Raw genomic sequence first — 21,756 nt, forward strand, 5'->3', positions numbered from 1 at the left:
TACTCGATATAGTACAGTGATTTTGATTAACCAAAATTTGCCTACGAGACGAAAAAGCTAGATTGTGCTTTTCAAAGGACAAGAACAAGCCCTTATAAAAAGGAAGCAATAAAATGTCAGAGCTTTGTACACCCCCAGTGCACCAACAGCAAGTGTAATCAACGAGCTGCTACCATCTGATAAAAGCACCGAGTAGCTTACCTGCTTGTTGGCTTTAAGCACCAGGCGCAACGTGGCAATCTGCTCTCTCTTGGTGCTCAGGAGGGATTTAAGCTTAAGTATTTCTTCCATACAAGCCTCCTTTTCCTTATCAAACAGCGGTGCGAGCTCGCGGACTGCTGCTCTTTGCCGAGATAGCTGTAGTGAGTGGTCCACAGCCTTCTGCAGATGCTTGATCTGGTCTCGGATAATGGCGTTCAGGTGTTGGAGGTTGATGGGCTCCCGCCGGATGTCTGAGCTTGCAGGCGAATCGGGTGCCGGGGATGAGGACGATGATGACGAAGAGGCACTGACAGCTGCGTGCACTGGGCTGTCCTCTGAGTTGAGGGGATCTTTGGAGGGCGAGTCTGTGGGGCTTTGTGAGTCACTCGGGGTCGAGGTGGAAGACGTGGCAGCATTGATAGCCGCCAAGCGGCGTGCCAGCCTTGGCGTCAGGAGGACCCGATGGTCTTCCTGTGCCTTAAGACCTCCAGATGTAGCACGTGGGGGGGTCCGACCTTGGCGGTAATAATCCAGCATTACCCGATTAGGTGTTTCGTTGTTGCACATGCAGACATGATGGTAAAGCTGAGCCAGTTCCTCACTGAAGGAGGCCAGCTCATCCTGGGCTGCAGCCAGGGTGTTGTGGTACTCCAGGGAAGAAGCATTACCTTTCTTTAGCTCTCGCTGAAGTGCTGCTTCCTTCTCCCTCCCCTCACGGCACCTGCATTCCAGGCAAGTGACCTGTGCTTTAAGAGTCTGTAGCTGGACCTGGGTCTGTTCCTCTGCCCGTCCCGCCTGCTCCACACACTCTCTATGCCTCTCCTGAAGGTCCTTCAGATCACCATTGAGCCTCACCACCTCCGTCACTGCTAGTTTGTACTTACACTGCAACAGCTCGAAGCCCAGGCGCTGCAGGTCTTCAGATGCCCATGAGGTGCTCTTGGTCTCTGTCATGGTCTTGTCCTCATCACCAGTCTCGATGGCGCTTCCCTGCTGGTGTGGTATACAGACTCGCTGGTGGAGGTGCCGTGCCCTCTCATACTGTTCAGTCAGGGCACACTGTGTGTGTCGTAGCTGTGTTTCACACTCCTGTAGACTATTCAGTGCAGATGTCTTCTCCTGCTCTACCTGAAAGGCAAAACAGCCATTGTGTCCCTTACTTCCATATACAAACAAACCAATTAGAGTAGTTACAGTAGGTTTACTGGAGTGATGGTTAGCAGAGGGTTAAAGTGTCTTTATTACAGTGTCTGGGTTTCAAATAGAACTGTTACAGACGAAACCTAACCTCATTAATTATCTCCCTGATCATCTCCGAAACATGCATTTGGTAGACACCCTTATCCAGAGCAACTTTTTTTTTTTTTTTTTTTTTAACATCTGAGCCCCAATTAAGGGCCTTACTAAGGGGCCCAAAAGTGGTAATGCTGGGGTTTGACCCTGGGACTTTCCGATCTTCTGTCTTAAACACCAAGCTACCCCTGATCCTGTACACTGCTTGTTGTGGTTTTGTTCTTTGTCTTTCCTTGAATTTAATGATTTCTTCCTAATTTGTGCCTCCAGGTGATTTGCCACACATTGTTGCTACTGTATTGTTACTGTACCATGCACCTGCCCACAAACATCCTACTTTTTTCTGATATTTTAGACTTTTTCAGTAAAGATTGTACAGTGGCCACAATGCATGATGCATCGCGTCATGAGTTTCCCTTCTTATCCTGATGCGCCCATCGCTCTGGCTCAGTCTGGACTCATCAGACCTTTCTTTCTGTGTTTTCTTTGATGTTTTTCTTATAAACTCACAGCTGTTTAGTCTCGATCCTGTAAGTTCTCATCACATTGTATGCGTGTATGTATAGAAATGCTCTTACTTTTACTATTCAACACAACGCATTTCTTTTTTAACCATACAACTTCACCAACTGTTCCTTAGTCTCCTTAGTTGTTTTCTTTGCTTGATGCTGCCTAATAATTTGACGCTTCTGAAATGACAGGTTTTTGGCCAAGTTCTTAGAAATTAATTGATAGTAAACCAAGACAAGAAAAAGAGTGTTTCCAACAATTCCATATTAATTAAAATGCCCTTATATAGAGAACCTGACAGACGCTGATAAATGCACTGACCAAGCCTGAAATAATGAGCTGATATTAGTGCAGTCATTCCTGACTTTTAGGTTTTACACATAACCCAACAAGCTGTGGACGAATTACTGCAATGTATCTGCTGTCGTATGACATGAGTATGCTATACTCATCCAGCACAAAATTAGTTTAAACTGGTTGAACCCAGTTTGTCTTAGAGATAAGGGAAGGTTTCACCAATATCAGCTGTAGAGATACTAACTGTTTCATTTCTATTAGAAGCAAATATTTAAAATTACGAACTACACATTTACGATCACTAATTGCATATATCAATAATTTATGTATTATACTTTTTAAAATCGGTTGAGCAAAAACTGTGGTTAAAAACTGTAACCAAACGCACCTGCTGCAGTTGTTGTTTAAGTTTCTGAATCTCGTTGAGGTGGAGCTCACTGAAGAGGTCAGGGGTCGTGGAGTCGCTATGTTTCCTCTGACCCGTTCCTCTTAATTCCAGGGTTAGTCTTCCCAGTGCTTTTCCAGCTGAACCCTGTAGAAGAAGTCCGTTGCATTTCCCACCATCCTCGCTGCCTGGGGAGGTGGCAGCAGTCGGGGTGGCACTGCCGCTAGGGGGCGCCGAGCCGAGGGCGAGCAGGTGGGCAGTGGCTGAAGAGAAAGGTCCGTCGCACAGGGTGAGGTGCTGGGCTAGTTCCTTACGGAGGCTGTTCTTCTGCTCACGTTCACTCTTCAAAGCATTCAGCGCCTCCTCCAGCTGGCTCTCGGAGATATCCTTCAGACGCAGCGCGTCTTCTAACTGGCTGTTCAGCAACACTGTCTCCTCCTCCAAAACCTTGATCTCATGTTTAAGGCCTTCGTACTCCACCTTGAGGGGAGAGAATTAACCATTTGACTTCATATACACTGATCAGCTAGAACATTATGGCCATCTGCCTAATGTTGAGTAGGCTTCCCCGTAATGACCTGTTTGTTCCAACACCTATTTACTGAAACTAGCATGAACCTTGTCCTCAATATGATCTACGCTAGCACTCCTATCAGACTATGTTCATCAGTGAGCCTTGGCTACCCAGGACCCTGTCACTGGCTCACTGGTTTTCCTTCCTTGGTCTGTCCTGACCACTGCAGACCTGGAACATCCCACAAGATCTGCGGTTTTGGAGTTACCCAGTTGTTTAGCCATAACAATTTGGCCTTCTTACAGTAACTACATCTTGATATCTCACTAGAATGGTGAGTGTATATATATATGTATATATATTAATACTTATTTTACCAGATGATTCTGCCCATGCAGTAGTCTCTGGGTGTGTCTGTGCTCAGATACCTGGTTCTGTTTGAGAGTGGACACCAGTTTCTGCAGACTGATGTTCTCCTCCTCGAGTTCGGTATAGTCCTGCAGCAGCCGCGTCTCTCTGAACTTATACTCTCTCGCTTCTTCTCTCATCCTGCTCCTTTGTAACTCCAGCATCTCATTGTTCTTAAAAAAAGAGAAGAAGAATGGTTTGGAGCGAGACAGCTCGAGAAAGTTGAAGGAATCTTGTCACTTCTCTGGTTGAAAACACTACAATATGAACACGGATAAATACAAATAATTTCTTAGACAAAGCCTGCAAAACTCCCAGACACACTCTTATACTGTACGTGAACTCGGTTACAGCCAGGTCTTCAGCATCTCTGAACTGATGAGACAGATGAGACTACCCAGCCAAAGGAAGCTTTTTCTTGAGACAGTACCTCTCTAAGTTCCTGCAGGATGGTGCTGAGTCTTTCATTCTCCGCCTGTGTGTTGGAGGCCTGAGAGCGGCTGTGCTTCAGTTCGGTCTGCTGATTCAGCAAACGGCTTATGTAATACGCCTCTTTGGTGGCAGACTCTTGTAGGAGTGCTTCCTCATTGGTCTCACTGTCCTCTGCTACCTTCCTCTGGGTCGTATATGCCTGGCTAAAGGCCTGAGTGTAACAGGAAAAAAAGGAAGAAATTAAATGAGAATAGAGACAAAACTGTTAAGACACTACAAGACAGGAGGACATATATATTGGTATGAGAAGAACATCAGACAGAGTGCAGCCCGGGCCTGTAGGTCCCTGATTAGCTACCAATGAACAAATCATCATATTTTGGACAATACACAACCCAGCGTCCACACACCTGTAACAAAGAGCACACAGTAACACGGCGCGAGATGGAATGCTTGATCCCTGAAACCAACCCAACCTTTTAAGAATGTGTTTCAGCAACTGACATCTTCACTGGAAAGCGTAATAAATCAGATCAGAGCTGATCAGATCGAGTCAGGTAGTGACGTTACTATCGCTACTCGTCACAGACACCACTGATGTCTCATACGCCCAATTACTTGATGAACACAGTTGGTGAAGTCATCACTGTGGTGGTATGATCATCACCCGTTACAGCCGTCCTCTGGGGATTTAAGGAAGAATATTCCAGGTGCATCACTCTAAAGTCATCACCTCTCCACTTATATGAGGTTTCCTGCACATCGTTATCTAAACCTCTGTAGGAAGCCAGTGGTGATCTTCTCTCCTAGTCTCATATTTTTCAGAATCCTTTTCTTTTCTTAGCCATTTTTACACTTTTGCTGTCCGCTCTCCCACTCCTAATCGTTCTATTATGTCATCAATCTCTCTCCTTGCTGGCCTTCCTACTCGCAGTTTCCAATTTCTGGTTTTCTTCATCATTAATTTGAGGAATCTGTCCTCTCCGGTCCTGTCTCCATGTCCAAACAGACCTAATTTACACTCCCTGATAACTAACTTCGCCAATAGTTTTTTTTAAAAAAAATTTTTTCTGCCTGAGATCCCTTTGGATTCTTTAATTTGACCTCTTTGCTTTTATTTTATCCAAATCTTTTTATAGCATTTAATTTTGCACTGTCCTTTTTTCTCCAGTGTCCATGTTTCACAGGCATGGAGTAGTGTGGTGAATACACGTTATAAAAACTTGAATTGGACTGATTTCCTGACTTTTTCCCGACTTTTACTGTAAACATCACTATGGTTAAAAAACGATCAGCACATCAGTTCAGCTTTAAGCGATCTGTTCTGTGCTTTAGTAATTTTATTAGTGAGCGCTTTATTTTTACTCCACTACATCCTACGGCAAAGACGTCTCACATTTATGCCTTTATGTGTCGCATAAGCACACTATGGTGTGTAGCACTTGGGTATTTGGAATATCGCCACCTGCAGACTATTATATGCACATCATGCAACAATGAGAGAAAGAGAGGGAGAGAGAGGGAGAGAGAGGGAGAGAGCGAAAGGGAGAGATAGAGGGAGAGAGAGAGAGAGGGAGAGAGAGGGAGAGAGGAAAGGAGGGGGAGAGAGAGAGGAAGAGAGAGGGAAAGAGAGGGAGAGAGAGGGAGAAAGGAAGAGAGAGAGGGAGAGAGGGAGAGAAAGAGAGAGAGAGAGGGAGAGAGAGGGAGAGAAAGGGAGAGAAAGAGGGAGAGAGGGAGGGAGAGAGGTAGGGAGAGGCTGCAGTGAGATAATTCACACTCAGATACTTTAGTACAATTTAAGGTAGGTACTTTTGTACATCTACTGAAGTACAAATATAAATGGAGAACTTCTACTTTAATGTCTAGTAATATTTTGGTATCTACTGTATGGTATTTATGTTTTTCGCCCCATCACACATGTGAGGGAAAGAACATAAATACAGAAAAGATGAGCTAATGAACGGTATGGTGGAGCTACATACTGTACAGGCCTACAGTTTGGTATGTAAAGCCACACACAACCATGATTACTAATGAACATGAGGGTCTGTGGATCCCTACACTGAATATATAAACAAAATATTATGGATATTTCGTAAAATTATTGTTTTTTATTTCACGCATTTTTGTTTATTTGGAAATATTAATATACTTGTATTTGGACTCATACACTATTTATACTATTCATACTGTTATCTTCAGGTCTAGTTCAGAACATGTAACTCCAGCCATGGGGAAGATTGCTGAGTTGACGGTTGTCCAGAGGATTATCATCGACAGAGTACTGAGTGCATAAATGAACATACTTTTCAGACGTTGAGTATTGATCGGGGGAAATATTCTTATACTCTGAGATTCTCTGTCATCATCAAAATGGAAACAACAAGGGTGTGAAATGTTGCCCTTTATGGGGGAATGTTCAAATAGTCAATATAGTAAGACTAATTAGTTATTTTATTGATTGAAGCTGCTCTACAACAATCAGTAGTCCTCTATTCTTTAAAACCTGCTGGGCCTAGAGTGTACATACACATATCATTCAAAACGCCATTAAATAAAATGATTTTTGAAATGAAAGAATTGTGCAGTTGGGCCCTGGATGCTTTTATGTTGCTTGTTTTGGCACATTTTCATAAAGGGAGCCATTAATTATGGATGTGTCTGTACTTACTGTACCTAACATGTAGTGCTGTGTAACAGTGTGGGTAGAGAGTCACAGTACAGTGGAAGTCTGGAGGCACAGCTGAATAAACTTACAGTGATTTCTTATAAATGACATCATGATGCCAGTGACTCAGCACGATGGTGATACGGAGGGAGCGCTGGGGGTTTATTAACAGATCACACGCTGATTTTACAATTAAAGCAACGTTATTAAAGGTGCAGTAATCAACCCTGCTGATATTTGAACTCAGAAGCTCCGCCCCCAAAACCAACATTTCCTAACATAGCATTTCCAATTATTCATCAATCGCAATAATCCCACTGTGCTAGCAAGCTTGGATAAGTAACATGATCTAACACTAGGCTGAACAATGGCAGGGCAAGTAATGTCAGCTAACGTTAGCGATCCTGTGGCTTGTAGGCAGCGGGGTGAGTATGGACAATTCCAGGGGCCCCTAAGTGTCATGTTATGCAGATTAAAAAGGGTTGTTTTTTCAACATCGAGGGCCCAATATTAGGCTCTCAAGGGGTCCGCAATCTCTTGAGGTGCGGGTTAGCAAACTGCTACTGCTGCAAAGCTAACAAACTGGGATTAGCTAGCGCAAACTTTACCAAACAGGATAAGATACACAGGAACAGAGCAACCCCTTCCTTCATCGCTTGTCATGTTTCTGAGCACACCGTGTGTCTCTCCACCGTGAAATGCTTCTCCTACACTTATCGACTCGACTCTTTGCCCTTGTCTTGTCTAATAACCCTCAAGTGTTGCTCGTCCTCTTTGGCTGTTTCTCCATCATTTCTTCCTTTTTACAATGAGCGGAGACTGAAACCCAAAACGCACCATTACTATCTACAGCAGGCATCACCGAATGGCGGATCGCATTCCGGATCCGGACCGAGTGATGAACCTGAAGCTGCTTTTCTACAAAATGAGAATAATTAATATACCAGTAATCTAATGCATTTTCTTTTCTTTACAATAGGACACAATAGGAAAATGTGACACAGCACGGCTTACTCCAAGAAAAGGTGGAAAGTAGACTATGAAGACTGAACCTTTAAAGATGAATGGACAGATATACGCTTAATGTTCCTGCGGGAAGTTTAAAAGCATTTTGCTCAAATGTTATGAAACTGTGGGGCTAATAAAAAGCAGTAATGTGGAGCGTCACTATGAGATAAAACTGTTTGTTTGTATTCCATCATTGGTTCAGACTGTCCACATGTTTAAAATAATGTAGTGACTGAAAATTGACTATACTGTAAATATTTTCAAATGCTATGGACATTTTAGACTGTTCGTTTTTTAAAGCGATCTGAATCTCAAGACATCATCCTAATGAAAATTTTATGACTGGCCCTTCTTACATTTTATTTCAGTACCCAGATCTACTTTTTTATTCTCTCGTTCCTACTGCACCCATCCACTTCCCCCCTCCACCCCCCAAGCTGTGACGCGCACAGGCTCCTCCCACTAGTGCTGATTGGCTGGAGCAGTGTTTTTACGTTTCGGTAGAACACCTGTGTTTATTTCCTTTCTGCGTGCAGAGACAGCTAGCAGACAAAGCCGAGATATTCTATATTCGTTATTATAATATAATAATAATATATAAATAATATATATAATCACTTTCTGCAGCTTTAAATACTCTGTATACTGCGTCAAAGGCGTCTCACTGCCTCGAGCTCTTAGACAAATAAGCTCCACCCTAGTGAAGAAACACACAACAGTAACCGTAAAGAAGTAAGAGAGAGGATCATGTTTCACTTTCACTTCCCAGAAACTGAGACTAACCAACAGTGAGAATTATAGAGTTTATAACACGCACTAAAGCACAGTGCTGTTCGGAATGTGCTCACTATAAGAGTATAAACTCATCATTAGCTCTAGTTAGCATCGTGTCCATGTGCATCGACTGGGGTGGAAATTGTCTTGGAAATTAGTTTTTGCTAAAATAACGATGTATTAAACCTGGACACACTTAGGACACACACAGTTTTTTTTTGCCACAGCGATTTTGCAAAATCCTGATTGTGACATTGGTTGTTTCTTCCTTCCTCCAGGGACTGCACTGGAAACCGAGTGGTGCTTCATTAGATCCGCACTGGCCGGTCCTGCTGAAACCTGAGCTTCAGTTCTCACAGACACACTCAAATCAATAACCTTCCATGGTTTGAAGCTGCCTGGAACATATCCGTCTGTAATACTCCAAACCAGCTTTTGTCACCACCAAGGACATTGTTTCCCGCATACGAGAAAATATGACGCACAGACACTGACACGCAGCGAAGAGGTCCGTATAGGCAGTTCTAACAGAGAGGGAGATGTAGAGATGTATTGCGTTTAACAGGTAGCGTGAATTATTCAGTAACTGTCTCTCTTTGTGTGAAGGTGATGATCCGAGCCATACGAGCGAGCGTTACACTACAGGATGAACAATGGAATGCAGTGAATGTGCAGCATCACATACAGTAAGCAGTCGTCTGCATCTAATAGGCTCCCATGTGGCCTTTATTATCACAAGCTTCATCTATAACTGCTCTCTCCGTTACTTACTGTACACATGAAAAGCTTGCACTGCTCTCACCGAGCTAATCATGTACACACTCAATGTTTCACACATGCAGAACATAAAAAAATTAAGCCACATTTTTGCTGATATAATGGAAAAATCAGTAAACAATAATACAAAAGAAGTAAATATCTCATATGGAGCTAACTATTCCTCATATTTTACTCCGACAATATATGGTATATGGTTTACCTACAGATATTATTAGAAATCCAAACTGATAAACAATTATTTATTATATATTATGTTAACCCACACTTCACTTCTCTTTATTCTAGTTGCTGATCTGCGTGTTTATGAAATTTCCCTTTCTCCCATGATTCTTCTGGATCATCCAGATGGTCCCTGGCAAACTTCAGACGGGCCTGGACCTGGGCTGACTTAAGCAGGGGAACCTTCCGTGCGCTGCAGGATTTTAAACCATGACGTCTTAGTGTGTTACTGATGGTAGCCTTGGAAACGATGGTCCCAGCTCTCTTCACGGCATTGACCAGCTCCTCCCGTGTAGTTCTGGGCTGATTCTTCACCATTCTTATCATCATTGATACCCCATGTATCTACTTAGACTTTGTCTGATTTTAGGGTGCACAGGTGTCTTTATGACAGCTAACGACCTCAAACATCAAACCTTGAGGTCAATGGACTACAATACTCAATCAAACCTGGACAGGTGAAGATTAGAAAAAGGAATCACCTTGCCAGGCTTCAGCTGTGCTGTTTGGGTGCCATGGTTGCCTCTGATCCTTATGAAACCTAATGTGGTCTTCTGCTGGTGCAGCCCATCACCCTCAGTGATGCTTTTCTGCTCACCATGGTTCTACAGAGTGTGTTCATAGTCTGGTCATTCTCCTCTCATCTCTTTTTGACAACAATGTGTCTCAGCCTACAGAAACACATGGTTTTGTTTTTCGCACCATTCCGTGTGTGACTTTTGTATGTAAAACTTCCCATTCTATACTCACACAAACTGGCCAACTGGCACAACAACCGTGCCAAAATCACAGAAATCCCATTTTCCCCATTGTGGATGGCTGAAACTCCAGACTGCCTGTTTCGCTGCCACATGATTGGCTGATGGCATTACCGCATTGACCTGCAGGTGTACAGGCGCTCCTAATAAAGTGTACATGTCAATTTGTAGCAGTGTATAAACTCTTCACACACTTGCCTCAAAAGACAACTATATGATTATAAACAATTTTATATAATTGTGGAATAAACAACATCCAAGTTATATTGAAACGACTCTGTAAATGCAAATAAACAGACACAAAAAGGCTGACATGCGCTGTGCATTAAAGTCATAACGATTTCTGACGTATTACTGCTTCTTACATCTATTTAACCGCCATTTTATACTGTTAATAACTGGAAGGGTCACATGTCAGATGTACAAAGTAATTATTGTCTATCTAAGTTTTTTTGGTGTACAGTATATATTTTTTCATTTCTTGAATTCCATTTTTTTTCTCCTACATTCACACTGAGTTGGAAATGATCTTATTAAGAGATGTGATGTCACACTTTTAGTGTTTGAGTTGTTAGAGGTCTGTTGATTATGATGAGTATGAAAGAACTGGCTTAGTGACTCCACTGTGACTGAAATGAGCACCTTAAGAGCTAGGCAAGTTGTATTATTGCAGGTTTTATATATATATATATGTATATACAGGCCCGTAGCCAGGGGGGGTTCGGGTGGTTCGAACGACCCACCCCCCACTGCCAAGGGCCAGAATTTTTTGTTATTAATATTGTTTTTTTTTTTTTTGGATTAAAATTGTTGCCCATTATTTAAAATAACACTTTATTACAAAACAATTTACAAAAAAACCCGCGACATGTTACAAACCTGCGCAGCAACTGACGTTTTTAAATCTGTGCGGCGGCATCCAGCGGTGTATAATATACGGGTCAGAAAGAGCAGGAGAGACGGAAGAGAAAGAAGGGAGCAGCGTCATTATCGCAGAATATTGAACATATTGTAGCGTTTTTCACCGCTAAGAATGAACTTGGAGAGGCGAGTGAGCTTCCTCACTGCCCAATGCAAATGGCTGGGAGTATTTTATTCGGCTGGGTACATAAACAGCACTTTCTTTTTTTTTTTCCAAGTCAACAAAGTCAACAATCTACAAGACACACTTCTAACACACACACACACACAAACAACCTGGCCAAAGCCACTAACCCAAACACCTATCCCCAACAGGGTGAACACATAACAACCCCCCCCCCCCCCCCCCCGCAAAGCATGATGGTTCCTAATCGAAACCCCGCCCACGCCACAATATGTTCAAAAAGACTGGCAAACAGAGTAAGTCTGTTACTACCTCTAGATTAAATTGCTAACGCTAGTTAAGTGGTAGCTAATCGTCAACCCCACATCACACACAGAATAGTTCTCTTGTGCCTTTTCTTGAGCAGTCTGAATGGCTATGACAAGTCTGTAACATCTTAAATAAACATTAACAGACAGGAGCCTATCTGATGGATCTGTGAATTTATTATGTTAAATAATGTTAATCTATCAAAAAAGAAAAGAAGAAACGACGAGTTCAATGCGTAAACAAACCTGCTTGACCATGCATGGTATTAGGATTTATTAACATTTTATTTTGAATTAATACATTATTATATTAAATTAGTAAATTTATTAAATTATTCTATTAACCATAGGCGATGCTCTCTAGTGTCTATATGCGGTGTAGACAGCATTCGAATAAAGTATATCATGAATAATTGTTAAATAAAGCATAAAATAAAATAAGAAAATAAAAATAATTTTTATTCATCCCACAGTCATGTAAGTACATTAACTGATCATCTTTTCCCCGTGATATTTGTATATTATTATTATTAGATAATTATTGGTAATATTTTTCAAAAGCATGCACATTATGATACCAGCAGACAAGCCAATCTAGCACATGTCACTAAAATGCAGTATTTAAACCTCAAAATGAAATACAAAATGAGTAAATATTCAAATACAAAATACTGAGAAAAAAGGACCACTTTTGTAAAAAAAAGAACCCCCCCTTGCACTAGGCTGGCTACGGGCCTGATATATATATATATATATATATGTGCACACTGAAACCTGAGACTACAGTTTCAGTACATGTTTGTGTGATAAAACCCAACAGCAACAGTCACGACCATAAACTCACCACAGCTACGAGTCAGAATAGATAATGTAGTCACTTTCCAGGACGGCGTCGCCGTTTTATGGCAAGAGTGTGCTGATTTAGGCATGCGGTTTAAATGATGTAATGGATGTAAACAATGGCAATAATTGGTATTAATTAGTGTTATTATTATTAAGTCCATTGCTTAGTATAACTATAAATACTGTTGTAACGTCTCTCACATTTTGAGTCCACAGTGTCTGATAATACAGTCTGATTAAACATCAGAATAAAAAGATTAATGATATACATATACAGCTGTGACCGGCACGGCCGTTCTCATGAGTTAGGCCGATATCACACAGTGTACATCCACCCTTACAGGTGTAAAAGCACCTCCACCCCACCTGTCTTTTCTCTTAATCTGAATAAAATGAGAAATTAAGCTTAATAGAAATCCAGATCTAATAGATGCAGATATAACACAAATACATACACATAGCACATGAAACGAGCTCAGGATAGATTGTGTGAGAAGAAGAAATTTTATTTCTTTGATTATTTAATTCCGACGATACTGGCTCTTGACTTTTTATTATTTTTTTGCTTATATAATACAAACCAAATACAGCATTCAAAACATTATCAGTACCTAGTGTGCATTATGTAACAAAAAAAAAAACATTCCATTTTGCTAAGGTTCCTCTACCACATGAGCCAAATGCAAGCATGCTATCATCAATATCACGATTATTATTTTGCACTTTAAAATGAAAGGCTGTGAAGGAAACACTTCACGTCGCTGCTGCTTGTATATATGTATCCTGTGTATCTGTATACTGTTTCTAATGTGCTAGAATAGGTCAGAATATTCATAAAAAATAATAAAGGAGTGTCTAAGCACAGAGCATGATGGATAGTGTGGTGCTGCTGTGGTGTGTAGCAGAAATGATAAAGACCTTGTAATCAACCCTGACTGTAGACAGTACACTGAAATGAACCGAGATGTTGCTAAGTATATCTGCCCATAAACAAAACCTCAAGAGATTCTGATAAACCTTCTACACTGTTCAAGAAATAATAAATCATGTCTTGGCGATGTATACACGGGAATAATTCTATTAACATTCAGTACTCAAGCAAATTAACCCTAAAAACTAATATTTCAAATACAGGCTTATAACCACATTTTCACCTGCTACATCTCTGCCAGTTGCATTACATGCCTCTCCTATTTATGATCAGATTAATGGGCTAAACAATTTTAAGTTATTCCGGTTATACTGGTACTGTATTCCCAGTAAAATATCCATCTATAACTCTCATTTCACTTAAATGAATGAGAGCCAAATATGGTTCTTTGAACCTATCAAAAGTTTCCAGCATGCCATCACTTCATTTCATTTCTAGGAACAGCAGTTTTATTCTTGGGAACCAGCACAGCATCTACACACTCGTACTCACTGTCACACACTGCCAGACATGATAAAAATCTAAAACATTACACTCACTGTCCAGACAGACGTAAGGGACCGTCCCCATTCATCTGTCTGTAGCTCACTGCAGCAACACTGCACTGTGAGCACTGATCGTTCTGGAATACAGAGACAAAGCTGCATTTTCCAACTAGAATTATTGTTTAGTGGTAAATCCTATGCAGCATCGCCTTTAGTTCGGTTATTAGTTAGTACACCCCAGCTGGGCCTTCAGACATCATCATACAGTGTGGTGTATTAAGGGAAGTGTCAGTGCTGAGGTCTGTACAACATTCAGTCAGTGTTTTAAGGGAGGTGTCAGTGCTGGGGTCTGTACATCATACAGTGAGGTGTATTAAGGGTAGTGTCAGTGCTGGGGTCTGTACATTATACAGTGGGGTGTATTAAGCGAAATGTCAGTGCAACATACCGTCATTGTATTAAGGATAGTGTCAGTGCTGGGGTCTGTACAGTACATTATACAGTGAGTGTATTACGGGTAGTGTCAGTGCTGGGGTCTGTACATCATACAGTGAGGTGTATTAATGGAAATTTCAGTGCAACATACTGTCATTGTATTAAGGGTAGTGTCAGTGCTGGGGTCTGTACATTATACAGTCAGTGTTTTAAGGGAAGTGTCAGTGATGGGGTCTGTACATCATACAGTGAGGTGTATTAAGGGAAGGGGAGTATAATATTGTATTACAGTCGTTGTGTTAAGAAAAGTGTCAGTGCTGGGGTCTGTACATTGTACATCAGTGTATTAAAAGAAGTGTCAGTGCTGGGGTCTGTACATCATACAGTGAGGTGTATTAAGGAAAGTGTCAGTGCAACATACCGTCATTTAGGGAAGTGTTAGTGCTGGGGTTTGTACATCATACAGTGGGGTGTATTAAGGGAAGTGTCAGTGCTGGGGTCCGTACATAATACAGTGAGGTGTATTGAGGGAAGTATCAGTGCTGGGGTCTGTACATCATACAGTGATGTATATTAAGGGAAGTATCAGTGCTGGGGTCTGTACATCATACAGTGATGTATATTAAGGGAAGTGTCAGTGCTAGGGTCTGTACATCATACAGTGGGGTGTATTAAAGGAAGGGTCAGTGCTCAGGTCTGTACATCATACAGTGAGGTGTATTAAGGGAAGGGTCAGTGATGGGGTCTGTACATTACACAGTGTGGTGTATTAAGGAAAGTGTCAGTGCTGGGGTCTGTACATCATACAGTGAGGTGTATTAAGGAAAGTGTCAGTGCAACATACCGTCATTTAGGGAAGTGTTAGTGCTGGGGTTTGTACATTATACAGTGTGGTGTATTAAGGAAAGTGTCAGTGCTGGGGTCTGTACATTATACAGTGGGGTGTATTAAGAGAAGTGTCAGTGCTGGGGTCTGTACATCATACAGTGGGGTGTATTAAAGGAAGTGTCAGTGCAACATACAGTCATTGTATTTAGGTAAGTGCTAGTGCTGGGGTCTGTACATCATACAGTGAGGTGTATTAAGAGAAGGGGAGTATAATATTGTATTACAGTCGTTGTGTTACGACTGTAATACAATATGCTATAGTGGGGTGTATTAAGGGAGGTGTCAGTGCTGGGGTCTGTACATTATACAATGAGGTGTATTAAGGGAAGTGTCAGTGCTGGGGTCTGTACATTATACAGTGAGGTGTATTAAGGGTAGTGTCAGTGCTGGGGTCTGTACAGTACATTATACAGTGAGGTGTATTAAGGGTAGTGTCAGTGCTGGGGTCTGTACATCATACAGTGGGGTATATTAAGGGAAGTGTCAGTGCTGGGGTCTGTACATTATACAGTGAGGTGTATTAAGGGTAGTGTCAGTGCTGGGGTCTGTACAGTACATTATACAGTGAGGTGTATTAAGGGTAGTGTCAGTGCTGGGGTCTGTACATCATACAGTGGGGTATATTAAGGGAAGTGTCAGTGCTGAGGTCTGTACATTATACAGTGAGGTGTATTAAGGGTAGTGTCAGTGCTGGGGTCTGTACATTATACAGTGAGGTGTATTAAGGGTAGTGTCAGTGCTGGGGTCTGTACAGTACATTATACAGTGAGGTGTATTAAGGGTAGTGTCAGTGCTGGGGTCTGTACATCATACAGTGGGGTATATTAAGGGAAGTGTCAGTGCTGGGGTCTGTACATCATACAGTGAGGTATATTAAGGGAAGTGTCAGTGCTGGGGTCTGTACATTATACAGTGAGGTATATTAAGGGAAGTGTCAGTGCTGGGGTCTGTACATTATACAGTGAGGTGTATTAAGGGTAGTGTCAGTGCTGGGGTCTGTACATTATACAGTGAGGTGTATTAAGGGTAGTGTCAGTGCTGGGGTCTGTACATTATACAGTTAGGTGTATTAAGGGTAGTGTCAGTGCTGGGGTCTGTACATCATACAGTGGGGTATATTAAGGAAAGTGTCAGTGCTGGGGTCTGTACATTATACAGTGAGGTGTATTAAGGGTAGTGTCAGTGCTGGGGTCTGTACATTATACAGTGAGGTGTATTAAGGGTAGTGTCAGTGCTGGGGTCTGTACATTATACAGTGAGGTGTATTAAGGGTAGTGTCAGTGCTGGGGTCTGTACATTATACAGTGAGGTGTATTAAGGGTAGTGTCAGTGCTGGGGTCTGTACATCATACAGTGGGGTGTATTAAGGGAAGTGTCATTCCAACATACCGTCATTGTATTTAGGGAAATGTCAGTGCTGGCGTTTGTACATCATACAGTGGGGTGTATTAAGGGTAGTGTCAGTGCTGGGGTCTGTACATTATACAGTGGGGTGTATTAAGAAAAGTGTCAATGCTGGGGTCTGTACATCATACAGTGAGGTGTATTAAGGGTAGTGTCAGTGCTGGGGTCTGTACAGTACATTATACAGTGAGGTGTATTAAGGGAAGTGTTAGTGCTGGGGTCTGTACATTATACAGTGAGGTGTATTAAGGGTAGTGTCAGTGCTGGGGTCTGTACAGTACATTATACAGTGAGGTGTATTAAGGAAAGTGTCAGTGCTGGGGTCTGTACATCATACAGTGAGGTGTATTAAGGGTAGTGTCAGTGCTGGGGTCTGTACATCATACAGTGAGGTGTATTAAGGAAAGTGTCAGTGCTGGGGTCTGTACATCATACAGTGAGGTGTATTAAGGGAAGTGTCAGTGCTGGGGTCTGTACATCATACAGTGGGGTATATTAAGGGAAGTGTCAGTGCTGGGGTCTGTACATCATACAGTGAGGTGTATAAAGGAAAGTGTCAGTGCTGGGGTCTGTACATCATACAGTGAGGTGTATTAAGGGAAGTGTCAGTGCTGGGGTCTGTACATCATACAGTGGGGTATATTAAGGGAAGTGTCAGTGCTGGGGTCTGTACATCATACAGTGAGGTGTATTAAGGAAAGTGTCAGTGCTGGGGTCTGTACATCATACAGTGAGGTGTATTAAGGGAAGTGTCAGTGCTGGGGTCTGTACATCATACAGTGGGGTATATTAAGGGAAGTGTCAGTGCTGGGGTCTGTACATCATACAGTGAGGTGTATTAAGGGTAGTGTCAGTGCTGGGGTCTGTACAGTACATTAGACAGTGAGGTGTATTAAGGGAAGTGTCAGTGCTGGGGTCTGTACATCATACAGTGAGGTGTATTAAGGGTAGTGTCAGTGCTGGGGTCTGTACATCATACAGTGGGGTATATTAAGGGAAGTGTCAGTGCTGGGGTCTGTACATCATACAGTGAGGTGTATTAAGGGTAGTGTCAGTGCTGGGGTCTGTACAGTACATTATACAGTGAGGTGTATTAAGGGTAGTGTCAGTGCTGGGGTCTGTACATCATACAGTGGGGTATATTAAGGGAAGTGTCAGTGCTGGTGTCTGTACAGTACATTATACAGTGAGGTGTATTAAGGGTAGTGTCAGTGCTGGGGTCTGTACATCATACAGTGGGGTATATTAAGGGTAGTGTCAGTGCTGGGGTCTGTACATTATACAGTGAGGTGTATTAAGGGTAGTGTCAGTGCTGGGGTCTGTACATCATACAGTGGGGTATATTAAGGGAAGTGTCAGTGCTGGGGTCTGTACAGTACATTATACAGTGAGGTGTATTAAGGGTAGTGTCAGTGCTGGGGTCTGTACATCATACAGTGGGGTATATTAAGGGTAGTGTCAGTGCTGGGGTCTGTACAGTACATTATACAGTGAGGTGTATTAAGGGTAGTGTCAGTGCTGGGGTCTGTACATCATACAGTGGGGTATATTAAGGGTAGTGTCAGTGCTGGGGTCTTTACATTATACAGTGAGGTGTATTAAGGGTAGTGTCAGTGCTGGGGTCTGTACATCATACAGTGGGGTATATTAAGGGTAGTGTCAGTGCTGGGGTCTTTACATCATACAGTGAGGTGTATTAAGGGTAGTGTCAGTGCTGGGGTCTGTACATTATACAGTGAGGTGTATTAAGGGTAGTGTCAGTCCTGGGGTCTGTACATTATACAGTGGGGTGTATTAAGGGTAGTGTCAGTGCTGGGGTCTGTACATTATACAGTGAGGTGTATTAAGGGTAGTGTCAGTGCTGGGGTCTGTACATTATACAGTGAGGTGTATTAAGGGTAGTGTCAGTCCTGGGGTCTGTACATTATACAGTGGGGTGTATTAAGGGTAGTGTCAGTGCTGGGGTCTGTACATTATACAGTGAGGTGTATTAAGGGTAGTGTCAGTCCTGGGGTCTGTACATTATACAGTGGGGTGTATTAAGGGTAGTGTCAGTGCTGGGGTCTGTACATTATACAGTGAGGTGTATTAAGGGTAGTGTCAGTCCTGGGGTCTGTACATTATACAGTGGGGTGTATTAAGGGTAGTGTCAGTCCTGGGGTCTGTACATTATACAGTGAGGTGTATTAAGGGTAGTGTCAGTGCTGGGGTCTGTACATCATACAGTGAGGTGTATTAAGGGTAGTGTCAGTGCTGGGGTCTGTACATTATACAGTGAGGTGTATTAAGGGTAGTGTCAGTGCTGGGGTCTGTACATTATACAGTGAGGTGTATTAAGGGTAGTGTCAGTCCTGGGGTCTGTACATTATACAGTGGGGTGTATTAAGGGTAGTGTCAGTGCTGGGGTCTGTACATTATACAGTGAGGTGTATTAAGGGTAGTGTCAGTCCTGGGGTCTGTACATTATACAGTGGGGTGTATTAAGGGTAGTGTCAGTCCTGGGGTCTGTACATTATACAGTGAGGTGTATTAAGGGTAGTGTCAGTCCTGGGGTCTGTACATTATACAGTGGGGTGTATTAAGGGTAGTGTCAGTGCTGGGGTCTGTACATTATACAGTGAGGTGTATTAAGGGTAGTGTCAGTCCTGGGGTCTGTACATTATACAGTGGGGTGTATTAAGGGTAGTGTCAGTCCTGGGGTCTGTACATTATACAGTGAGGTGTATTAAGGGTAGTGTCAGTGCTGGGGTCTGTACATCATACAGTGAGGTGTATTAAGGGTAGTGTCAGTGCTGGGGTCTGTACATTATACAGTGAGGTGTATTAAGGGTAGTGTCTGTGCTGGGGTCTGTACATCATACAGTGAGGTGTATTAAGGGTAGTGTCAGTGCTGGGGTCTGTACATCATACAGTGAGTGTATTAAGGGTAGTGTCAGTGCTGGGGTCTGTACCTCGTGTAGCTGCTCCAGCTCCTGCCTCATTGTCTCCTGCTCTGCTTCCAGTTCTGCATACTGCTGCTTGAGGGTTTGGTTCTCCTCCAGCACCACCAGTCCGCACTCAGCCGCTCGGACCTTCTCCCGGTTCGCCTCAGCCAGCTCGTGTGTCAGCCGCTCCACCTCGGACCGGTACTGCTCCACTGTGTCCTCACGCGCTCCTCCCGCAGCCATCACGCTGCGTTTCTCTCCACCCCAGGACTCCCGCTCCTCTCTCCTCTCCTCTCTCCCTCTCTTCTCCTCTCTCCTCTCCTCTCCTCTCCCTCTCTCTCCCCCGCACCCCTCCCCGCCCCTCTCTCCCTCTCTGCCTCCTCCGCTGCGTGTTCCCGCTAGGAGCAGGGAGGAGGAGGAGGACGCATAGGATCAGACATCAGACACCGGGCCGGCTCTGACCGAGCGCAGTCACACCATAACAAACACGGCTGGAGGGACAATCCTGACATTTAAAATAATAATAATAATAGTAATAGTAATAAAATAAATCTCTCACTCTGTCCTCACATCTCTCTGGATATTCGCCGCCTCTGTAGTGCCATTATTTATTCCTCTTTCGTTTCTGCTTATTCATGGGGATTCGGCGCCATCGCTACAAAGTAGCCTCCTATACTACCACCCATAGTGACGTCACAGCATCCTAGGCTACATCCCGCACATCAGCTGAGTGATGCTCTCATCTGCTGTACTGAGAGAGAGAGGGGGGGGGGGGGGGGGGGGGGTGAGGAGGGGGAGGAAGAGAGAGGGAGGGGTTAGACTCAGAGAGAGAGAGAGATGGAGAGAGAGAGAGAGAGGGAGGGGTTAGACTGAGAATCAGAAAGAGAGGGGGGAGGGGAGGGGGGTATGACTGCATATATATCCATTCATCTAGGAACCTCTGTAAAATGTAAAATGTAAATTTAAAAATTTTTAATCTGGAGAAAAATGTAGAAAAGCTCTGTAGGAAAAACAAGACTGCTCAGTTGTATATATACAGAATCAGCTGAAAACATGTATATAGACTACAGGAAAAGAAAAATAGTATAATGTATGTTATATTAATATAATATGAATAATATTATCAGATATATCAAAATATAACAATTAATAATATAGCAATACATTTATACAGTAACAGTTATATTATAGCTATAGTAATACAATAAAAGTAATATTTCTTATATTACATTATCGTAGCTGCTCTGCAGACCTCAGTTACTGATTAAAATAAAGTTAAAGGCGCAAATTAATGTCAGCTGTGTGAAGCCACTTTAACTCGAGCAGAAACGACTGAAGTGTCAGGATCATACATGCAGAGTTTATCTGTGATTCAGTCATTTTTAAAAGGGTCTCAGGGGTGTGTTACCTGTTACCTGTAAATCTCCTGATGTACAATCCAGCGACAGCCTGTAGCCTCTTGTCGTTTAATTTCATGCATCTATTAATTTATTCAATTATTTTATTAATCAAAAACTTGTATCTAATCCTACTCTCTGTAACTATACCTTTATGTGAGCATGTTGATGGATAGTATTATCTGTAGTCTAAGGCGGGAGAAGTCCAGATAGCGCTAGGCCTGATCCAGAGCTACAGGACAAGGCGGTGTGTTTGCAGAGAGGTTTGTTTTGTCAGTACGGACCTGAGGTGAAGTTGCGGTCATGCGTTTTATGTGCGATGATTAGGATAGGGTGGTGACCTTTGAAGTTGCTGAGAAGGTAATTTCACAGATTGGTGGATCACTAGACTTCTTCATATATGTGTATGTTTCCCATTAAAAATCTAATCACCTGTAATTCTAAAGAAATTCAAGTAAATCTTTATCTTTACGTTACAAACACCCATGACATTCTTCATCTACTTGTAATCAATCACAAAATAATAATTCTGTACCAGGTACTGTATATATTCAGAGTGCCTTCCTTAACTGTGATCAGAATAAACATATTAATTTGTCTCTGTGTAAAATGAATTGATCTGTTAACTGTTCTTGTGTCACTGATTATAAACCCAGTCTTGTAAGTCATAGAGAGAGCACACTGTTTGTGTTTATTAGACTAATCACTTCATTTCAGTGAAATGATCTAAAATTTAAATATTTGTGGCCTAAAAAAGATTAAACTATAATTCAATGCGAAATAAATTTTACATTGTTGTTAATAAACGTATGTATGTGATGACTCCAATGAGACTACACATTTTTTTGT

At 42.4% G+C, this 21,756-nt stretch overlaps 1 protein-coding gene across 3 annotated transcripts in view; it reads right to left on the reverse strand.

The window, feature by feature from the left end:
- Nucleotides 1-19,780, reverse strand: part of LOC128534416 (protein bicaudal D homolog 1-like) — a 29,532-nt gene extending 9,752 nt beyond the window's left edge. For all 3 annotated transcript variants that reach the window (XM_053508842.1, XM_053508840.1, XM_053508841.1), the window contains exons 1-5: nucleotides 19,538-19,780; nucleotides 4,039-4,251; nucleotides 3,629-3,781; nucleotides 2,690-3,166; nucleotides 202-1,329 (exon numbers count right to left, since the gene is read on the reverse strand). In XM_053508842.1, the coding sequence (XP_053364817.1) occupies nucleotides 202-1,329; nucleotides 2,690-3,166; nucleotides 3,629-3,781; nucleotides 4,039-4,251; nucleotides 19,538-19,753 (2,187 nt within the window). In that variant the 5' untranslated portion in view covers nucleotides 19,754-19,780. The remainder of the gene's footprint in view (nucleotides 1-201; nucleotides 1,330-2,689; nucleotides 3,167-3,628; nucleotides 3,782-4,038; nucleotides 4,252-19,537) is intronic.
- Between the last annotated feature and the right edge of the window lie 1,976 nt (nucleotides 19,781-21,756).

This window comes from Clarias gariepinus, chromosome 12 (assembly GCF_024256425.1).
Source record: "Clarias gariepinus isolate MV-2021 ecotype Netherlands chromosome 12, CGAR_prim_01v2, whole genome shotgun sequence".
Taxonomy (NCBI): Eukaryota; Metazoa; Chordata; class Actinopteri; order Siluriformes; family Clariidae; genus Clarias; species Clarias gariepinus.